The 20,558-nt window shown below is 35.2% G+C and overlaps 1 protein-coding gene across 3 annotated transcripts; it reads right to left on the bottom strand.

Moving 5' to 3' along the window:
- Positions 1-3,354: 3,354 nt before the first annotated feature.
- On the bottom strand, positions 3,355-15,966 carry LOC128868639 (protein kintoun). Of its 3 annotated transcripts, none has more exons than XM_054110942.1 (6): positions 15,790-15,966; positions 9,887-10,772; positions 9,066-9,765; positions 7,599-8,844; positions 7,199-7,319; positions 3,355-4,326 (listed from the first exon to the last, which is right to left on the bottom strand). In XM_054110942.1, exons 2-6 carry the CDS (start codon positions 10,478-10,480, stop codon positions 4,084-4,086), a joined length of 2,904 nt encoding a protein of 967 aa, XP_053966917.1. In that variant the 5' UTR covers positions 10,481-10,772; positions 15,790-15,966; the 3' UTR covers positions 3,355-4,083. The 3 variants fall into 3 exon arrangements, with proteins under 3 accessions (XP_053966917.1, XP_053966919.1, XP_053966918.1); XM_054110944.1 differs by having other exon boundaries at positions 15,847-15,966; XM_054110943.1 differs by lacking the exon at positions 15,790-15,966 and adding an exon at positions 14,930-15,521.
- Between the last annotated feature and the right edge of the window lie 4,592 nt (positions 15,967-20,558).

Raw genomic sequence — 20,558 nt, 5'->3', positions numbered from 1 at the left:
AATTCCTTATTTTAATATACGCATGCAGACAAAATATTTTGTTCTGGAATAATTTTTGGTAATTTTTTTATATTATATCCAAGGAGGTTAACGGCAATAGAAAAGCATGTGTTTCATTTGGTTTAAAATTATGTTAAACGTTATGTTGACATATTAGTTAAAAATACCAACTCAATGACAGCATTTGCTCGGTTTTTATGCGAATAGTTATGATATTATGAAACCGACTATAATGGGAGAGAGGATTATTGTTGTTTTAAATGCATTAAACACTTCGCAAAATGTTTAGAAATGTAACTGGAGCAACAATCCTTCGCAGGTTGTAAGCTTGTTCGTTTCAGTAAAGTATGCCCAATCGCCTTGGAACATTATCTCTAAAGGGTATTTCAAAAGACGCGCATAGATGTTTTAAAATAAAACATAAAATTTAGATTTTTTCAGATTTCACTATTTTGATTTAAAATATGGCTCTTAACAATTAAATGTGAAAAAGTACATCATTTAACCTGTTAACCGGGGAATTAGCTATTGCTCAACTCGTTTCAGAATGGGGACTTTTTCTTCGCAGCGATAAGTAATATCACACCTCAAATAATGGGTATATTCACAAACGCATTATAAATGCGCAGTAATTGCAGCGCTGGCAACACTGTCAATGTGACAAGTGATGCAATTGATAGATTTGTTGACGATCTGCAAAAAGATCTGTTGCATTTATGAACGCGTTTTACACTAAAATGGAAGTATTATTGAGTTTAGTTGTTGACGATATATTTGAAGTAAAAACTGATAGTTTTTTGCTAAATTTAAGATTCTTTTCTATTTTCAAATCTTTATTCACTTTTTTTATATTATTTCTTCCGCCACCTTATTCCACAAAACACTCTTTTTCCTCCTCCCTGAAGCAAATTCACTTTCCTTGCTCAGTCGGACTCTGAGAAGCAACTTTACTTCCGATGTACTTAGATAATCGCTAAAATCAAGAAAAATGTAATAAAATATTGTTTTAATAACGTATATTTAATATATCTTTGCATTAAAAGCTAAAAAAATTAGTTTTATACTCACTTTTCATCAGACATCATAATAGCGTAATCAGCGGCAGTATTAAAATTTTTCCTGCAAATAATGCGAGACGTTTGATACAAAAATGGCGTTTTGGAGCGCGATGCATTTGCAGTACTGCCATATTTGCATTTCTGAACGCATTGCCAATACTGCAAAAGTACGTTGCGCATTATAATGCGTTTCTGAATATACCCAATAAAGGAATATCGTTTTTAACTTATGGTTTTTATTTATTTTGATAAAATATTTTATAATTCAAATGTATTCAATATATATAACCACTTTAAGATTTAATAGATAATAACAACGTAGAACGTAATGCGTTCAATATATTACGATTAATTTCCATGACGAAATATTTCGTCATACCCAGTTAACAGGTTAAATGTCCACCATGAGCAGGTCTACAGTCGACTCATGAATGCCTTATTCTTGAAAACGTTGAGATATCGATGTTGAAAGTTGTTCAGCAACACAAGAACGTCCAGTTTTTGGTCTGCTAGTCCTTTTTCTATACTCGACAGAATTAGTTTCTTGAATTTTTTTCACCAACCTTTGAATTGCCGACGCATTCGGACGATTATTTCTCAATAATTTTACGTGTAATTCTATCGTGTAAAATTGTACATCTGTCGACTTGAAACATTTCAAAAATGGCATAAAAAAGGTACTAGGAATTATTCACTACTGACATCTAGGCGTCACTTTTGAAATATCTTTTATAACCAGTTTCAGTTTATATGAGTACAGAAAGAGTAAGAAAAGTGGGACCATTGTGAAACAACATCAAGATTCCCTCAATTTTCGTGCGATTTGCTTAAAATTTTTACACAAATCTATGGACGCGTCAACCTTTTCAAATATGTAAAAAAATAAGCAATAGGGTTGAAAACAAAAATTGGTCAAATTCGCCCAAAGCCTCCCTAGCACCTAGTTGCCCTGTCTGAATCCTCTCAGTCAAATTTGTACAACTGCCTCAATTTCGTCTGATTTGCTTGAAATTTTTTTAGCTCCTGGACGATGTAACGACTACTAATTATTAATTATGTTATTTCTGTGATTTTATCGACATTTTCTTTAACATCAAAAATGCTGGAATGGAATCAACGAAATTCGATTCACAATTTCAACGGCCCGGCTTGCGTTTACGCCTTTATCAAAAAGAAACTGTAAAATGTGTCGAATCTTCTCTTTATTAACTTTAAATTGTTTGATCGATCCGAGAAAAAATGGATTTATTTTTCGCCAACCAAAGGTTTTATTACGATAGCACTTGTCAAGACAAATTTATATTTGTCAAAAATAGTAGGAAATATAGCTTTTTGGGAATGTCGTTAGAGTGACAACTTTTGACCGGATGTAAAACCGAGTCATTCCGTCAACATAGACTCAACTGGCGTAGAAAGAACTTCTAATAAAAGTTCATTTTTTCACTTTTTTCTTGCTAATCCACGATCATTAAAATTATCGCTCCACTTAATTATCCACCCTCATCTATATTAGAAAAAAAATATTTTGCTCATGCACCTACGATAAAAACAAGAGTATTATTATTCACAAATGAAGTTTTCATTTACTCAGATAGTCAAGCAGCTTTAAAAGCGTTAGAATTCAGAACGCACTCGTCAAGAACAGTCATAGAATGTTTTAAACTTCTAAATGAACATAGCAAGAAACTGCAAAGCAGATGAACGTGCTAGAATGGGTACAACCTTTGATATCCAATCGGATAAAACGTTGATATCAATGCCTATAGCCACTTTTAAATTACTAATAGCTTGGGAAACCATCAACATGGGAAATACAATTTGGCAAAACCGCACTATATGCGAACTAAGCAAACAGACATGGCCGAAAGGGAAAAGTGGTCGCTCAAAGAGTTAATGGAGAAGTTACAAAAAACATGATAGATGTATTAACAGGTCTCATAGTTAACCACGCCATACTGCGATTTTTGTAGCAGCTGTCTTAACACGGAAGAGTAGGAAACAATTAGACACCTCATGTGTGAGTGTGAAGGCTTAGCCAGAAACGCACTGCGCATTCTTGGTATTTCATTCTTAACAGACGTAGCGGATATGGCGCATCTAAAACTAAAAAAGCCTTGCGCGCTTATAAAAGTTACAGAATTTTTTAAAAAGGAACGCATAGTGTAGGAATAGTTCCAGTAGTATCATAATGAATCTACGACAGGTCTAAGTGTGCCATTGTGACAACTACCCTACCTACCTACCTATGCAGTTTAGTTAGTCCCATTGAAACAAATCAAGGTTTATAATTTTAAAATATTTTGTTAACATTTTTTTAATATATTTTAAGTGCTCAAAATGTATCAATTCCACATAGGAGCACATGAGAAAATGCAGTGCTGTATGCATTTAAACATTTTACAACTTGTATATATTCATGTAATGATAGGATTTTTGTTGTTTCTACAACCTACAAATTAACTACAAAATACAATTTTGCCAATAGTAGTATAATTAACAATTTGATGTTTCGCAATAAATAAAATCGATCAACTCCAAATGTTTTCTCTTACATTAAATAATTTTTACACCCATGCAAGTGCGCGAAAGGTACTCCAATAATTCATAAGGAAATTTTAAAATTTTCATCGCCAAAGCGCATAATTGCTCTTGTTTATAATTTGAACTAAAAAAATTGCAAACGAATATAAACTCGAATGCATGTAACTTCGGATTTAAAATGTTTCAATATCTAAGATTTTGTAGCAATTTAAATATTTTGAGCATAAGAATTACAAAAGGTTGCTTAACACGTAAGGCAAAATTAAATTAATATGCATTTATTGAATAAATCTCAAAAATGTACATGCATGCATTGGTCCGGCACTGCCCACTAACTGGATACAATGAAAGACGATGCGATGACAAAATGTATGGGTGGGTGGTGTTTGTTGCTTTTTGTTAGCGTACTTGAATATGTTGCTGATTAATGATTGCTTTTGTACACTACTACTCTGTTGAGGCAGCTTTGCTACTGGAACGTAGACTACATGTCCATTTCAAACATCATAGCGTTCTTGTGTGCATCTGCATCCGACGATTCCTCCGACTCCAGACGCACACGTGACATTTTGGTGCTAAACTTTGCGTTATGTTGCTGTTTGTTGGCAGTGCATTTGGCGGCATGTTTACCACCAGCATAAGGCGGCTTAAAAGTACTGTTGCCAGTATTATCATCGCCACTGGATTTTGATTTGAAGTACTGAACATCAGGATCCAAACCGATGGGCTAGAAGAAAAATAGTGAGAACAATTTATTAAAATAAGGCATCCACATAAAGGAAACTGGAGATTTTGGTTTTTAGTTTTTATGCAAAGACCAAAAAAAACTTTGGTGGCTTTCAATCAAGTGGAAAATTATATTAATTTAAATTTTTTCTTTATTAGAAAAGGAATTTCAAGTCGAAATGGGGATTGTTGTGTTGATTTTTTAGGAGACGTTTGTATGGGGCCTTGAAAATTTCCAAGGGTAGTTCGTCCTTGTTTTTGTTGAGGTGCTTAATTCAAATATGCCGTCTATAGAATGCCTGATAAAAATACCCTGTTGATTTTCTATGAAACTGAAAATAACCCTTTCTCAGATGCTAAAAGGGACATCAAAAAAGAGATGAAGTTTCAAAAAAAAAAAAAATCAAAGTTTACTGAAAACATTAATTAAATAATAATGTATTGATAAAAAAATAAGCGGCAGTGGAAACTCAGAAAGGTCTTTATATTGCCACTGATCATATCGGCCCACGGATTCGTTCACGTAAATCTGGCGGAAAACCTCAAGAAACTCAAACTGGAAAAGCAACTTATCTAAACAAAGCTACCGCCAAGTTGTGCAAGTGTAAATAAAAAAATTAAATAATAATAATAATTAATTAAGTATATAAATAATAAACGCAGTTTCCCATAGAAAATTCCCCTCCACCTGATTGTGCGTACACTTTAGTAGAGATTCTACCTGTGAATATTAATAGCACTGCATCGCTGAGCAAAAAAAAAAATTACAGAAAAAGCGATAAACAACTAAATCAAAATTAACATTGCCCCACTTTTGCTGCGAACTGCTGCAATCAGTGAGGTAATTAAGCTCTCACACAAACAAACAAATTCGCTAAACAAACAATCGGCGAATGAAGGCGAATTAATGTCCGACGAGCATCTCATGTTTGCATATATGTATGTGTGTATGTATGCGATTCATACAAATTAAAGAATAAAATCTTAAATGAGTAAATTGATGCGCGCCAAAGGCTTCAGAAGCAGACGGGATAGCAAAGGCACCGGCTGACCACTTGTTTATTTACAATGCATTTATTTACATACATATGTAAGTACAGTGGTATCTAAATATCATACATGGCCTGTGGTTGCACAGCACAAAGTGGATATTTTGGCGTGGTGCCAATAACTTATGTATTTCCCTTTATTAATGTGCATTGATAAGTACTTATGTATGTGTGTGTGTAAGCGTATTTTATTATATAACCAAAACATTTGCCGACATTTGTTTACATTTAAAAATGCGCGACGCCAATGCAATCAAATCGTGATAATAAATATAATCAGATAATTAGATAATCATTCTATGTACTTTTATATCTAATTATTGTAAAATTAAATTGATAATAAAGTGAGATAAGGCAATAAGCTTATTAATTCACTGAAGAGATTGTGAAGATATGAAGTGTTTGCTGTTAGATTTGCGTTATTGCCGGGTGAGTTAGGAAGAGCGAACCAGGTACATGATACTGGAATTATTTGGACTTATATCCAAGCACTGAATGTAATGGGCAGCAACAAAACTTTGTAAGGGCATTTTTCTAGACACTTATAACAATAAAAATACGGGTATGTGCATATTACTTGGTTTACACAGAGATCAAGCGTACCATTAAATACTCAAAAAAGTTGTCTCAGGATGATGCAATGCTGCCATTTTCTACGGTTAATGTCATGTCCCTACCGATAAAACAAAGTTCACTTGATCTTTTTATTTACAAAGTAAAAACAATGCACTTGTCAATTTTATTTTGTTTTTAGATGAATCCAATTTTTCATTTTGATTGAAGTCATAATTTTTGACCTTAATATGCAGCAGCAAACTACTACGTTTATGAGTATATACTGGAAGTAGGTATTTCGCATTACCAAAGGTGAGCAACCCTGGCGCTTTGTGGATATACACTCCCGCCAAACAACATTAAAATTAAAAAAAAAGAATATATAATCCTCACATCTTAATAAACACCCTTTCTGTGCAAAAAAGAACTAAAATGGTGTAAGCAATCATGACACTCCTTTCAAGTCGAGCCCAATCAAATAACGGTATCTTATTTTCGAATAAATTTTGAAAACTCACTGGCCATATAAAATCGTTCTATCGATTTGGTCTTGAATAACACGATTTCGCTTCTTTCTGCCACTTATACGGACTATTCCTTCCGACTTGCTCAGTGTGCTTTTTGCTTAAAGGAAAATGAAAATATTCATGTTTGGGTGTTTGGCAGAGCTCCTCCTTCTAAATATTTGTGGCATGCGTCTCGACGTTGTTCCACAAATGAAGGGACTTACAGTTTTAAGCCGATCCCGAACAGCAAACATTTTTTATGAGGAGCTTTTTCATTGCAGAAATACATACGGAGGTTTACCATTGGCAGTCGAGGGGCCACCGCTATAAGAAAAAACGTTTTCTTTTTCGGCATAGGATCCACTTATTCTTGTCGTTTCTGCGACCAACCCAAGGAGACTCCAATGCACCTTCTTCGTGAATGTAGCGCTATAGCGCGGATAAGGTTGAGTCATCTGTACACAATGTACAGGTAGACTCGTTTTTATCTACTTGTCCCCCAACTATGCAGAATCGAATCCAAACTTTGGTTCCTATCTGCCAGACTAAAACTGAGTAATGAGCCAGCCTAAGATCTTTAATTGTAAGTTTTTCAAAATTTGTATGACGATTATTTGATAGAATATTTATTTCAGCTACGACTTGATTTTTCAGATTATTGAATGTGTAAATTTGTATGCCTCGTAATGATAAACCGGTGATAAACGGTTCACTAGACAGGGTAGTAATCTTGTCTTTTAGTTAAAATGATCCATACACTTACCTTGCTGTTGTCTTCATAGTCAGCAGAATCGCCTTCGCTGAGGCGACGTTGCAATGCGCGTTGTTTGCGATCACGGCGCTTCTGATTTTTCTTTCGTTGCCCCAAAATACTGGAATTCAGCCTAAAATTAAAGCAGAAAGTAAATTCACGGCAGTAAATAAAAGTGTATACAAATGTACTCTAAAGCAAACAGCAAACTTATATTGAATAATCAACCTTAATTGTTTTATTAACGAATGCGAATCTTATTGCAAGTAATTTGAAAATTGCTCAATTTAGTTGTGAATTTGTGCAAATCAGCCACAAAAACCATTCAGATGAGACAGAGGTTGCTGATTTTCAATTAAAGTTTATTTTTTGGGCAGCAAAATTTCAGAAGTTTCTTTCGCTCAAAGCTCACCTAAATACTTGCTCCTTAATGACCTCGTTAAATCTAACAGTCTTTTTACAGCTCTCCGAAAGCCCATTGGATACATTCTCTTCGGGTATGTCGCTGAACGATTGTGAGAAGCGCAAACTGCTGCCCACGCCACCGTCCACCGAACAAGAGAACGACGAACACTCATCGATCGATGAACAACTGTCAGAAATCGATGGTCGCGGTTCATACCGGCTGTAGCGTTTCAAAATGCCCTTGAAAGAGGGTGGTAAGGTAGACCCGCCACTACTCACTATGCTATCACCACTACGGCACTCCGAATAGCTGCGCTGTTTTCGTTGTTGTACAGTATTCGGTACTGCCATCGACTGCGATGTTGTCGTCTGCGTCTGCGATGAGGGCATAATTTGATCGGTGCGCTCTGGCGATGAATTATCGTCTGGCGAGTTTGATGATTCATTATTCAATATTTTAGCAGCTTCTTTGAGAAATTGTTTCTGATGTTCTTGCTGTTGTTGTTGCTGCTGTTTCTGATATACTTTGATATCATCACAAACGGATTCGGAAAGTGAACGGCGTTTCTTATTTTTTTTCTTCTGTTTTTTGTTCATTTTCTTCGGTGCCGTCTCAGTTGCATGTAGCAGAACATCTTCATCTTCGGTGGTGTTGGCCGTACAGGTGGACTGAGTTTCGTTAGAAGGCTTTATTTCAATTTCTACTGAACGCTCGCATTCCGAACGTTCCACCGAAATATCCAATGAGGAGGAGAGAGAAATCGGAGGTGTGGGTGGAGATTTCTTACGCGACTGACGAGACTTGTGACCCAATTGGAATTTCCCTTGTATGGTATATTCTTTCAGGTCACTAGCATCGATCCCAACCAAGTAGTTTTGTATATTCTCACAAGAGGCGGCCAAATTGAGATTCAACACTACATTGTTTTCCCAAGCTTCAGCATCGGCTGAGGCAATTTCTGCATTACTGTCTTCTGGCAGACGCAGGTAGAATGCATAATGGACTGGATAGTAACCGCTGCCAATCGAGATAAATTGCAGGTGGATACTCTTACTGCCCTTGAGCATTGCTATTGACTCCGGTTGTGCATTGCGGACATGCAGAACCAAGCTCATAACGTTGTCCAATACATTACAATCGAATTTGGCGGGTAAATGGTATTGAATGGAGCTTTTAAGAAAATGGTTGGGCGCGTTCGCCGGCGATGGTAATGTTGGTGCTATTGCCGGAGCAGAAAACTGCGGAGGTGGAGCTTTACAAAAGATAAATATACTATAGAGCACTGTTTTCAAGAATTTTCAATATTAATATACACATACATACGCATACATAATACATAATTTAATTCTTTAATGATGACACTTATTCAGTTTAAAAATTAGAAAAAAAGAAATTTAAGCACCATTCCTACACTTCTAAATTTTTTTCATTTAAGGTCTATCTAAGCCTAAATTACGTTAAAACAATACTCACAATTTACATTGTTCCCCGATATGTTTGTGCTTTCCTCCACCAAGCCACTCAACTCCTCCGCCGGGGAATCGCCATTCGAGTTCAAGTTACCGTCTTCGCGAATATCACTCTCTACGCCACTGTCTTCACGATTGAGTTGGAAAAGTGAATCGTGCAATATACGTTGCTTGTCTGGGTCATTCTGTACAACTGGCAACGTTATAGTTAACCGCCGACTATCCGTGTCGAAACGTGCCTGGCCGCTTTTATCATCTACGGCATGAGGGAGATCCAAATTGAGGCGATACTTGGCACCAGGACGATCGCTCAACAAGTACAACGACTTAGCAGTCACGTCTAGTTTACAATCGCTTGTCGACTTCAGTAAAGGCAGCTCAATTTCAACGACAAGCTCACGTGGTATTGTGACACTCAACTTGGCGTCCAGTTCGTAGGTGTATTCAGAGAGATCGACGTCACGACGGTGCTTAATTACGTATTTTGGTGTATTGAATTCTGGAAATGATTTTTTTGTATTCATCGGTATTAATTTGGGTTTGTCCTCAAAAGCTGAAGGCCTTTCTGGTGAAATACTATCAAGAGGATGTGGTTCAGCGGATTCTGGCGGAGCATTTTTCGACAGTTTTCGTATCACAATTGGGCGCGCCATACCCTTGAATAGTAGCTTCGGAAATTTTAAATTCGTGCGATCTAATTTTATCTGAACCGAGAAAGATTTATGTGAATATACCAATATCAACTAGATCTTATCATATGCATATCTTTCATCAAATTCAAATTATCTTACTTTCATGTCCCTCATGTTTTTGAAATCTGCTCACCTTGAATTCCCTTTCGACAGCGTCCAGCGCTGTATCAATGAGGCACTTACGGAAAGCAGTATCTCGTTGTGACAAATATAATGCATCTGGATGGAAAATCACATCATATACGCGACAACGTTTGCCATGTGCGTCCAAATCCTCACGCGGAGGTGCCTGAGCCAGCGGAATGGCCCAGCTAAGACCACGGTTTCCAGTTTCTGGATGCAGGCACACCTCGTTGGTTGGACGCGCCACTTCAGCACTCTTTGCCACATTTATGAAACACTTTGTCACACCATCGGCCGAGGTCTTTATCACGAAACCGGGTTCGGGATTTATAAAACGCACATCCACACCGCGTTCCGCTTCAAACTGTTTGATTTCTTGTTCGTAGAGCTTACGATTTTCAGGATCTTGTATCTCTTCACAATATTCGAAAAATAATTTACGAAATTCTTCTTTTTTTAAAGCATCTTCGATACGCGAAAATTCCTCTTTGGTTATATCAAGATATTCTGAGCCTCCGCCGCCACCGCTGTTACTATTACGTCTTGGGGGCGGCGGACAAAGTTTATTACGCACTGACTTTTGAGTGGCGGTGGCTTCCGACATTTTTTTACACAAATTTCAACCGGTTAATTCGAACTCAATGATAATTTTCTATGACAAACTCTACAAAAGTTGGTTCGATAAAAATGTATTATTTTGAACACCGATTTCTTCGTGCACTTTCTCTTGATTTTATTTTCGAGAAACAATTTTTTTTATATTTTTTACTTTTATTGTTTTTTTTTTTTTTGTTTTTAATAAACACAGTAAAATAATACGGTTGGTAGTTTTAAGTTTTGAAAAGCAGTTTGTTTCGGAAAACTGTGATATTACTTAGTCGGGGAAAGATTGGAATCTGAAATGGTAAAAAGGAAAGTAATATAAATAAATAAATAAATAAATAAATACAAGCATAGATAGTATATGCAGTAGTTAAATTCAATTGCAAACCCTCAAAGTAGCATTTTAGCCGTTTCTATTTTGAAACTGCGATTTCAATCCACTTGCATCCGAACCTTACTACTCTTCGAATAACCGAAATCAGGATATACATATGTATAGGGTTTTTCAGTAAGAGCGCTTCAACTTTTGAACTTTTTTGAATAAAACACAAACGGTTTAACTTTTTTAACTAATTTTTTTTTTTATTATCGAGTTTGAACATATACATTTAAGTATGAAATTCGATTTCTTTTGCATGACCACCGCGTGCACGTTTTACGAAGTCCAATCGTTGAACCTAATTTTCGACCACTCTTTTGCATAAATCGGCCGAAATTCCAGCAATTTCGCGTGCAATATTGGCTCTGAGCTCACAAATCGTCGCCGGCTTGTTACTGTAGACCAATGACCGTAAAATGGCCGTAATGCTCTTAAAGTCGCAGCAACAGAACGATTATTTTCATAAAAAATTTGCACGATTTGCAATCGTTGCTCAAGTGTGTAGCGTTCCATGATGAAATGTATACTAATGAAGTTTACAAATGACAAGCGAAAAATAAAAAATATTGCGTCGTTCGCCCTCCCTATCGGAAAAAAGTTGAAGCGCACCTATTGAACAACCCTATACTTGTCCACCAAACATTTCTATCCATTCCTCGCTAAACTATTAATTATGATGAAGGGGTCTCACGCCATTCGATCGAAAATGTCGATGGTCCTCTGCAATATTGACACAGTTCAAATTATAACCTATTTCAGTAGAGCCAATTAGAGATTTCGCGTATTATAATTTAGACTTGGAACAATTGCGTATCCCATCGAATTGGTAACAAGTAAACGTGCATATGTTGCACTGAGAAAAATGGTTATACACCGCCTAATCCGCAGAGAGCTATTGATTAATTCGATTATTTCTACAAGTAAATGGCTCTATGTGCCACACTGGAACTCTAGGAATCTATGATGATGATGAAATTATAAAGTTTAAGTATTTTGAATTTAAACGATGTTAAGAGTTTTCCCCATATTCCCATTGGGAATGGTTGGCTAATCTACATATAATCCACAGTGTTTTTCAATAGCATTCATGTTCGTATATGTATTACGTCTCTTACGCAAAATTTATTTTCCGTTTTCATGCACCTTTATTCATAAATGCGCGCTTTTCTTAATTTCGTTTTGAGAATTTTATATGCATACAATATGTATGTGAGTACGCAGTACCGATGCCAATACAAAACGCTCTCACTTTCATATGTGTATGCATCTCTGATAATTGTTGCAATATTTGTAAGGTATTTTAAATTTTCTATATAAAATTACCGGTATTATAGTCGAAATATAAATATATACATATATATACGCATATAAAACATCTCACTCTCAAAAAACAGAAAATCCCTAACCTTATTTTTTGTTTAAGTTGTTTTTCTTATCTGTTCATACTAAAAATGTGTGAAGGTCTTTCTATTTGTGTTTCAAAAATGACGAAAGCAAATATGTATGTAGATAAGAGAAAATAATAAATAAATAAATAAAGACATCGCTGACAAATTTAATTATAATTTAAAGCCAGCATTTTGTCTAACTATGAAGTTAGGAATAGGAGTAAAAAGTCGTATAATCGCATGTACAAGTGACGCATATACATTAATGTATAAACATATGTATCTATAAACCTCAAAAGGTGACCGATTGTTAGTAAGGTAACAAAAAGTATTGAAAATAAACTATTGTATAACATATTTTGCTCTTCCCAAGATCAACGGGATGGTAGTCAGGCAAAAACCAACCCAGTTACGGTGGTCGCAAGATTTACGAATATTTTAAAGGGTTGATCATTCAATTTCAAGTAGTTTTGCAGATACACAAATATGTGCATACGAGTATACTGCAGTACGAAAACTAGTAATTTCTGTTTGCTAAAAACACCCTTAGCATGTCTCCCCAGCTGTTTTTTCTAGCGCCCGAGCAACGTGATTCCCGCGTGATTTCAAGCACGTAATAGGTACATATGTATGTAAACGAGAAATAAACAGCATAATAAAGTTTTATCAATATTTTCAACATTGACTACCAACAATTTTCATCTATAAGAGCGTAGGTGTGGATTTATGTCCACTCATATAGGAAAGTAATCAAACCACCTAGAGAAACAATACATGGTGAATACAGGGGGTACATTTTATATTATACCGGATATTGATACACCCGGTTTTGAAAAAAAAGAGTTATAAGGGCCTCCACACGGCAGATATTTTTTGAGGAGCTTTTTCATCGCAGAAATACACTCGGAGGTTTGTCATTGCCTGCGGAGATGGCGACCGCTATTAAAAAAAACGTTTCTATCATGTTGATGCTTCAAGCACAGAGATTCGAACCTGCGCACTTCCGAACGGTAGTCACGCACCAACCCAATCGGCTTTGGTGTCCGTTAGTAAAATTAATACTTTATTTAAATATATACAATAATATATACATTTTAGGGGTTGTAAGCCCTTATTCTCCATTTTTAATCTATGTTTTTATTCATATTCAATTTGTTTTGTTTGCGATGGCAGCACAATATACTTTTAAGCCAAGAATGATGGAAAGAAACAAGATTGCGCCCATCAGAGATTGTGTGACGTCACATTAGTCTGCTTGTGCAGTGTTGCAAACCCTTTGCTCTTCGTAATCAATTTAGTGCTTTTGTATACCCTAAATACGAAATTTTTTGAGTTCAGTGTTTATTTCTTTTTCTAATTTGAAGCAATCAAAATAGTAAAAAAAATTGTGTATAATTGAAAGAAAGCCTAAAAAATGCCACTCTTGCATTAAAGCCTATCCTGAGACTCCAGTGCTATTGTAAATTTGCTGATTGTTATAAAATTTGATGCTTTGAAAGTACAAATCCCATTTTTTGCTTCATTTGAGGTTATGTAAGAAGTGGATCTTCTTCTCTCAACTCTTCCTAACAATTTATAAATTTTAAAAAGCAATAGAGGTGTCTTGATAGTAAAAAAAAACAGATACTACGATCTTTTTGAAAAAGGGGTACTTTAGCTTGTTACATAACCTCAAATATAGCAAAGAAGTGTTTTTCGGCCTTTTTGTAAAGAAATTCTCTTAAAACAAGTTTTAAATGCAAGGGTGGATTTCTAAAAACGTATAGTCTCCATCGTGCTTTTAAGTTATTGTTCATTGAGCTGCTGCATTAAGAGTATTGCAATTAATAAATGCAATTTAATAAATAATATATATATATATAAAATGAAGTGTTTGAACGTGTTTGCCTGTTGAAAGAAGGGATCTAGTATTGATAAAAAAATGTGATAAGTGCATTTTATATATCAAAATTTGGTGAATAGTAGTGGTGCTGATTTTACCAAAATAAAACAGAATCAACATTCTCTGTGAGTTTCTTGGGAAATTTCACACAAAAGAGCGAATAGCGTATCGCACAAACACCCATTCAATGCCGGCTCCAAATCGATGTACGAGGTAGCATCGATATTTGAAGCAACTAAACTAACAGCAATCATCGATTTTCCTCCCTTCCACCCATAACTACCTACCCCAACATAATCGATGCGGCTTGCCACTAAACTATTATATTATGTGTATATCCGTTTGTATACTACCGGCAGCTAGGGGTCGGGGGGTCATCTACTTATAGCTATAAAACTTGATTTGCCTTGGACGCAACTTGCAGCACCGGCGACCCGTCGTATGCCGTTGCATTACATGTTTGACCACGCGTTTAACGAGCGATGTCAGTGACATTTGCACTACTTTTCTTTCCATGATCTTTTCTCTACATCAAGTAGGTGAGTGGGCAGCTGTCATAAAGCAGCGGTTCGACAGGTGCAGGGTTTTCTGTAAACTTTCATGCGAATAGTTTTTGTTTTAGACACAAATTTATATATTTATTTTTAAGCACACTCAGCTGTTTTGTTATATATAAGTATGTACATATTTTCATTGCACACAGCAGTACTCTGTGCGTGATGTATACATACATGCATACATATGTATTTCACTTTCAAAATTTTAATAGAGCATATACATGTACATTTCTTATGCACTTACACCGCACAAGTTTTTAAAGGTCTTTGATATGTCGATAGTTATTTCTTGATTATACAACTGCCTTGTGAATAGTTTTAAAATATTTCCAGAAGTTCCAGCCTCGTGGTTTCTATTGCGCAGCGGCTTTTTTTCCGTTTCCATACATACATATGTATGTACTCGTATGTATATAGCTTCTAAATTTTATTTTTGTCACGATTGTTTTTTTGTTTTGTGTTTGCTGCTGCTTTCTTCTGACGTGTGTTTCGCGGCTGCTAGAGTTGGAGAGAAAAACATCTGGTCTAAACGTTCTAGTGATAGCAAAATATGGCACCCGATTAAAAACTAACGAATTTCACTGAATACAATTTTACACATGCAATTAAGTAAATTGATATTTCCAAGGCTTACTTCAAGCTCTTATTAGAGTTTATGAATTATTTAAGTTGTATACAAAATTTGTTCACGAAAACTTAATGACTGCAGATTAACCATTTAACACTCAGATATTAAGTACCCGGTTAAAAAATTAGCTTTAATAATTATTTACACTACACTGATTAGAAAATGCAGAGGGTAAAAATAAAAACAAAAGGAAAGCGAGCGGCCTGTATAACAGCTGGGAGAAAACGTGAAGTAGACGATTTTTCTGGAACCCACTCCAGCTGACAGTGTTGGTTAACTACACACGTACATATACATAACCTCTTCATTAACTCGTCAAACTATTTAATTTTCAGCATTGATGCACAATATTCTCTGCATGTTCAATTATAATACATCCATACACACATATGTTTCTTTATACAGTTTTTTTTTTGTATTTATGTACTTAAATTTACAAAGGTTTATCGAGCTTTCAAATGAAGTATTGAACTAACCAGCTTTTCGCAATTTTCTTAAATCCTCCTTTCCATAAATATTTACATATAAGGTACCTTTAATAGTATTTTTTTAATATTGTAAAATGTTCAAGTATATGTAATACTATGCTCTGCGGCGTTTATATAAATCCACAACCACTTGCCTCGAATTGATACACTCAACTGGCTGTGTACAACCAATGCGATGGGAGAGCGCCCCGGCACACGAGCTGGTTGGAGAATATTATGCCGAGTGCACGCCGGTTATGTTGTTATTTTGATTTGGTGCCCCCTTGTGGCAATCCTCTAACCAATTTAAAAACAATCAAAACTCACATACATACATACCTTTATTTGACGATATTTGGTGAAATAACCTATCACAGAATTGCTAATTTTTTCATTTTTTTATGATTCTGCTGCATATGCCTTTTTTAAGTTAATTTTCATTCAAGTCTCTACTAGAGATGCTTCTTCTTATTTTTTACTTAATATTTTATATTTTTCATCAATTTTTCATGTTAATTTTCCTGACGATTTAGAATAGAAGAAAATTCAACTAACTCCCCGTTTAATTTAATTTAAAAATTTCTAATTACACTTTTCGTTTATCAAATGAAATTAACTGCTTTCAATACTAAACTCTTTCTAATTTTGCGCAAAAAAACGGAATGTTTTGTAAACTATAATAAAATAATAAATTAAGTTTTTTCGTTTTAAGTTACAGTTTGTGTTGGTTGTTGTTGTTGCCGCAGCATACATAGATATTTCTCTCACATATACGGGAATGCTGCTGAAGTGACAGTCCTTGGCCGGATGTAAATCGGGGTCGTTTCGGTTACGTAGAACCGACTGCCGTGGGAACGTAATGCGTTCGTTAATGTCTTCGGATACATATTTTTGTCAAACGTTAGTGGAAAATTAAACCAATTACGTTATTAGTTAGGTGGTTACACAAACCCCGAGTTGATAAACTAAAAATGTGCTTTTAAACTTCAGTCTCAAATTTTCCAAAAATGTTTTATACCAAGTTAAGTGCTTTTGTATATTTTACACAGGAAAGGTGTTCTCTGGTTATCTGTCAACTCTCTCTCAACGAGAAATGAATTGAAATGAAACGGAAAGATACTTCGTTACCGACATTAGAAAATTTGGTTTGCCTATAATGACGTGTGACGTATGTGGGAAAAAACCTCTTTTTTTCGCCAAGACAGGGAACGTAAATACGTAAATTTAAATTTACGTTCTCTGGCCAAGACTTGGCAAGGGGCGAATAGATAAGCAGCTGGTATAAATTAACATATATTGGAAAGGCGGGAAGAGAGCTGCCTTAAATTACATGTGCTGGTAAGGCAGTGCCTAATGAGCTATAGCCAAACTCGCTAGTGGCGAGTCTTATTCGATAACTTTGTTATTGCTTTCGCATGCAAATTTTTCGTCAAGGTGATCGAACATAGAGATAGCAAACGGGGAAATGGGGAATAGAAGAGGCCTAATTAGTGGTTTTTAAACAAAGCATATCTGAAAACTTTCCTCAAGCATTTCATGTGGTTATTTCAAAGGAGCAATTGTTGTGCAAAGATCAATTGCTTTCTTGGAAATCATTAGAGGAATTATGATAGAACTCGGAATTCATTGCAAATATATAATATTTACTTACAATTTACTAAATTAAAAATAATTAAATCAAGCTTTCAAGTCAGATATTCGTGTTTTCTTAACCCCTTCGGACCTCATGTGCAGAATTATGCACATAATGTTCAAAGCCTTATAATATTTTTATTTTACTTTGTTGACAACACTTGGGAACTAATGTGCATAATTGTGCACATGCCGGAAAATTCGAAAAACTTAATAAATATGTATGATTTTTCACACATTTGTTTTTATGATGTCCTTCTTTCAAATAATTAGTAAAATATGTTTTTATTATCCATTAACAATAATTCAGGTCTGAAGGGGTTAAGGAAGAAGTGGTAAATTTATGTAAATTGAATTTATGCTTGAAGAAATATTGAAATATACTTTGGCAATTACGAATAAATCGTTGTTGTTCCTAATTTTTATCGGAAATTTATCGAAATTAATTGTGACACAAAAAGAAAAGTTTAAACCAAAATAAAGAAACATATAGGGTGGGCCATGTAAAATTTGCTTTTTGAATCGGCTATAAAAAAAAACGAATCAATATTTTTTCAAACTTTTTTTTTTATTTTGAAGATTGAACATTGTCATTTATGAATGAAAAATAATATCGTTCAAATGACTGCCACGACTGGCTTTACAGTAGGTCATTCGATCAACCCAATTTTAAAGCACATTTTAGATTGTTTGGGCTCCAATTTCATGAAGGGCAACTTCGATTTCGTGTTTTAAAACATCAATCGTCTCTGGATGGTTCGCATAGCATTTGTCCTTAACGGCTACCCACAAAAAATAGTCCAACGGGCTCACAGCTCCGAGGTGGCCAATTGATATCGGAATTTCGGCTGATTATTCGGTTTTCAAAAACGGTGGCCAAAAATTCGAGTGTAACTTTGGCAGTGTGACAAGTTGCACCGTCCTGTTGAAACCAAATGTCGTCTATGTCATCCTCTTCAGTTTTTGGAAACAAAAACTCGTTGAGCATGTCACGGTATCGCTCGCCATTTACTGTAACCGCAGAAGAAGAAGAAGACTCACCACTTTGGAAATAGGTTTTCAATATTTCCCAATTTTGTTCAAGCGTATAGCGTCCCATTTCGTAAATGTCAAACCTTTAAGTAAATTATATTAAGAACACATTTGACATGTCATTTGTGTTACCATTCTCAAAAAAATAGGTGGTTCAAAAAGCAAACGATATATGGCCCACCCTGTATATATATATAAGACATTCACACATAATTGTTTTGTTTATATTATTATTACAAAATTTAATATCGAATTTCGCATGCGTATTGCTGCCTCCATTTTTTGAAACTTCAGTAAAGACCATTCACGGATTTCTTCCAACTGTTTATAACCAGCAGCCAATTGCGCAATTAAATGAACTATTCCTTCTCCTTGTCTTTTCTTCATATCGTTAATAATTAAACAAGCCGAAAACTCCAAAATGTTCCACCAAAGCTATTCCTACGAAGAAAAAACAGTATTGACAGCTGATTGTCAATTTTGCTGGTATTCTGCCATATGTGAACGGGTAGATTAATTTCGTGGATTTATTGCTAATTACTGCATCATTGTCAGTTTTGATTGCCACCTAACAAATATCAAAAGAAATAATGTATAAATATTCATACAAAAAGAGAAATTTATGGTCCAAGAGGAGTGAAGGAGGAAGCCCTATGTTTGGAAATCCACTTCCCAAAAATACTGAGTGAATTTCTGGAACGATTAACGTGCCGCCCAAAATTTTGTTTCAACATCAGTAAAAATATTACCCATTTTTGTCTAGCATGAATTTATTGACAGCTGAAATCCTATCATATGTAAAATTCTCGGGCTATTTAGTTTTGCAACCATCCATGCATGTACCAAATGCCGCACGGTGATTAACTCCATAATTACAATTTGAATTAATGCTGCGGAAGATCTGGGATTGGCTTTTTAATGCCAATGCCTTTGTGATCAAATTTTTCTTGTCGTCATTCTATAAAATAAGATTTTTATATAAATTTATTAATTTAATTTAGTTATTTCCCATTTAAATTTTTTTTTGGAATAAAAATGTAAAACCCCGAAAACGCTTATGGTTGGTGCGAACAGCCTTAAGACCTCAACCCATAAGCGCGTTTTTAATCTGTTTTCCTGGTCGGTTCGAACATGGAATCAGTTAAAAAATCATGGATTTGTATACTCAGTGGTGAAAACGAAACGGCATAACTTGAGTACACGTGCACGGTACTTCTGAAGACAATTTGGTCTCTTTCACCAACCTTCTTAACAAATTTTATTTTTTCACAACATCGGTTTTGTCTCCATTATTACAAAACTGTTTTTTTCTGGTTATTAGGTTATTACTCAAAGTTTGTCAATTTTGTTTTGGTTTACTCTTTCGTATTGATTTCATAGCTAATTTCGATAAATTTCCGATAAAAATTAGGGAAGGTTTGCTCATAATGCGTAATAACCTAGTCAGACGGTGGCATTGATCGGGATTAACGACTTAATTCGGAATTATCTCAGGTATTATGTTCAGCTAATGTGGATTGACAACTAAGACTTAATTCTCATAATTTAAATGGATTGGGTGATTTTCGATGGCAATATCGACGAAAAACGACACTTAAAATCTACATATTGTGAATGAAAAATGATGAAACTTTTAAAGAGAAGAACTAGAAAGACTGTGTGGAGTGCCTGTTGCACTAACACGCTCGATATTACATTGTTTTGATATTACGGAGCAGTTTGAGAAATTGCAATTAAAGATTTTTTTAAATAAATATTTTTTTTTAGTACCAGAGCAGCTAATACCCGTATTTGTTGCCTGCGCTCCAGCTTTTACTGACGAAACTATCCCATAAGCAAATCAGCTGTTCACTAATCAGCAAACCAACCGTCTGTCACACTACAATTTTAATCAGATTAACTGCGCCGGTAAGCCCGATTAACGCCGCCGTGTGTCTACGCTATAAGGTAATTTAGATTGAATTACTTGCATATGAGGTGATTCGCACGCAAAATGTTAAGAAGCATATCTGCAGCATAAATTTAGCGGGCATACCCCGTTTGGGACTACACCTTATGCTTCGAGTACCTTAAGTACCAAGCTATTTCGTGAAATAAATGGGAATAATTGATAA

The sequence above is a fragment of the Anastrepha ludens genome, chromosome 6 (assembly GCF_028408465.1).
Source record: "Anastrepha ludens isolate Willacy chromosome 6, idAnaLude1.1, whole genome shotgun sequence".
In the NCBI taxonomy this organism is placed as follows: Eukaryota; Metazoa; Arthropoda; class Insecta; order Diptera; family Tephritidae; genus Anastrepha; species Anastrepha ludens.
Note: the sequence above shows the minus strand (reverse complement) of the source record. Positions and strands in the feature narration are given on the sequence as shown.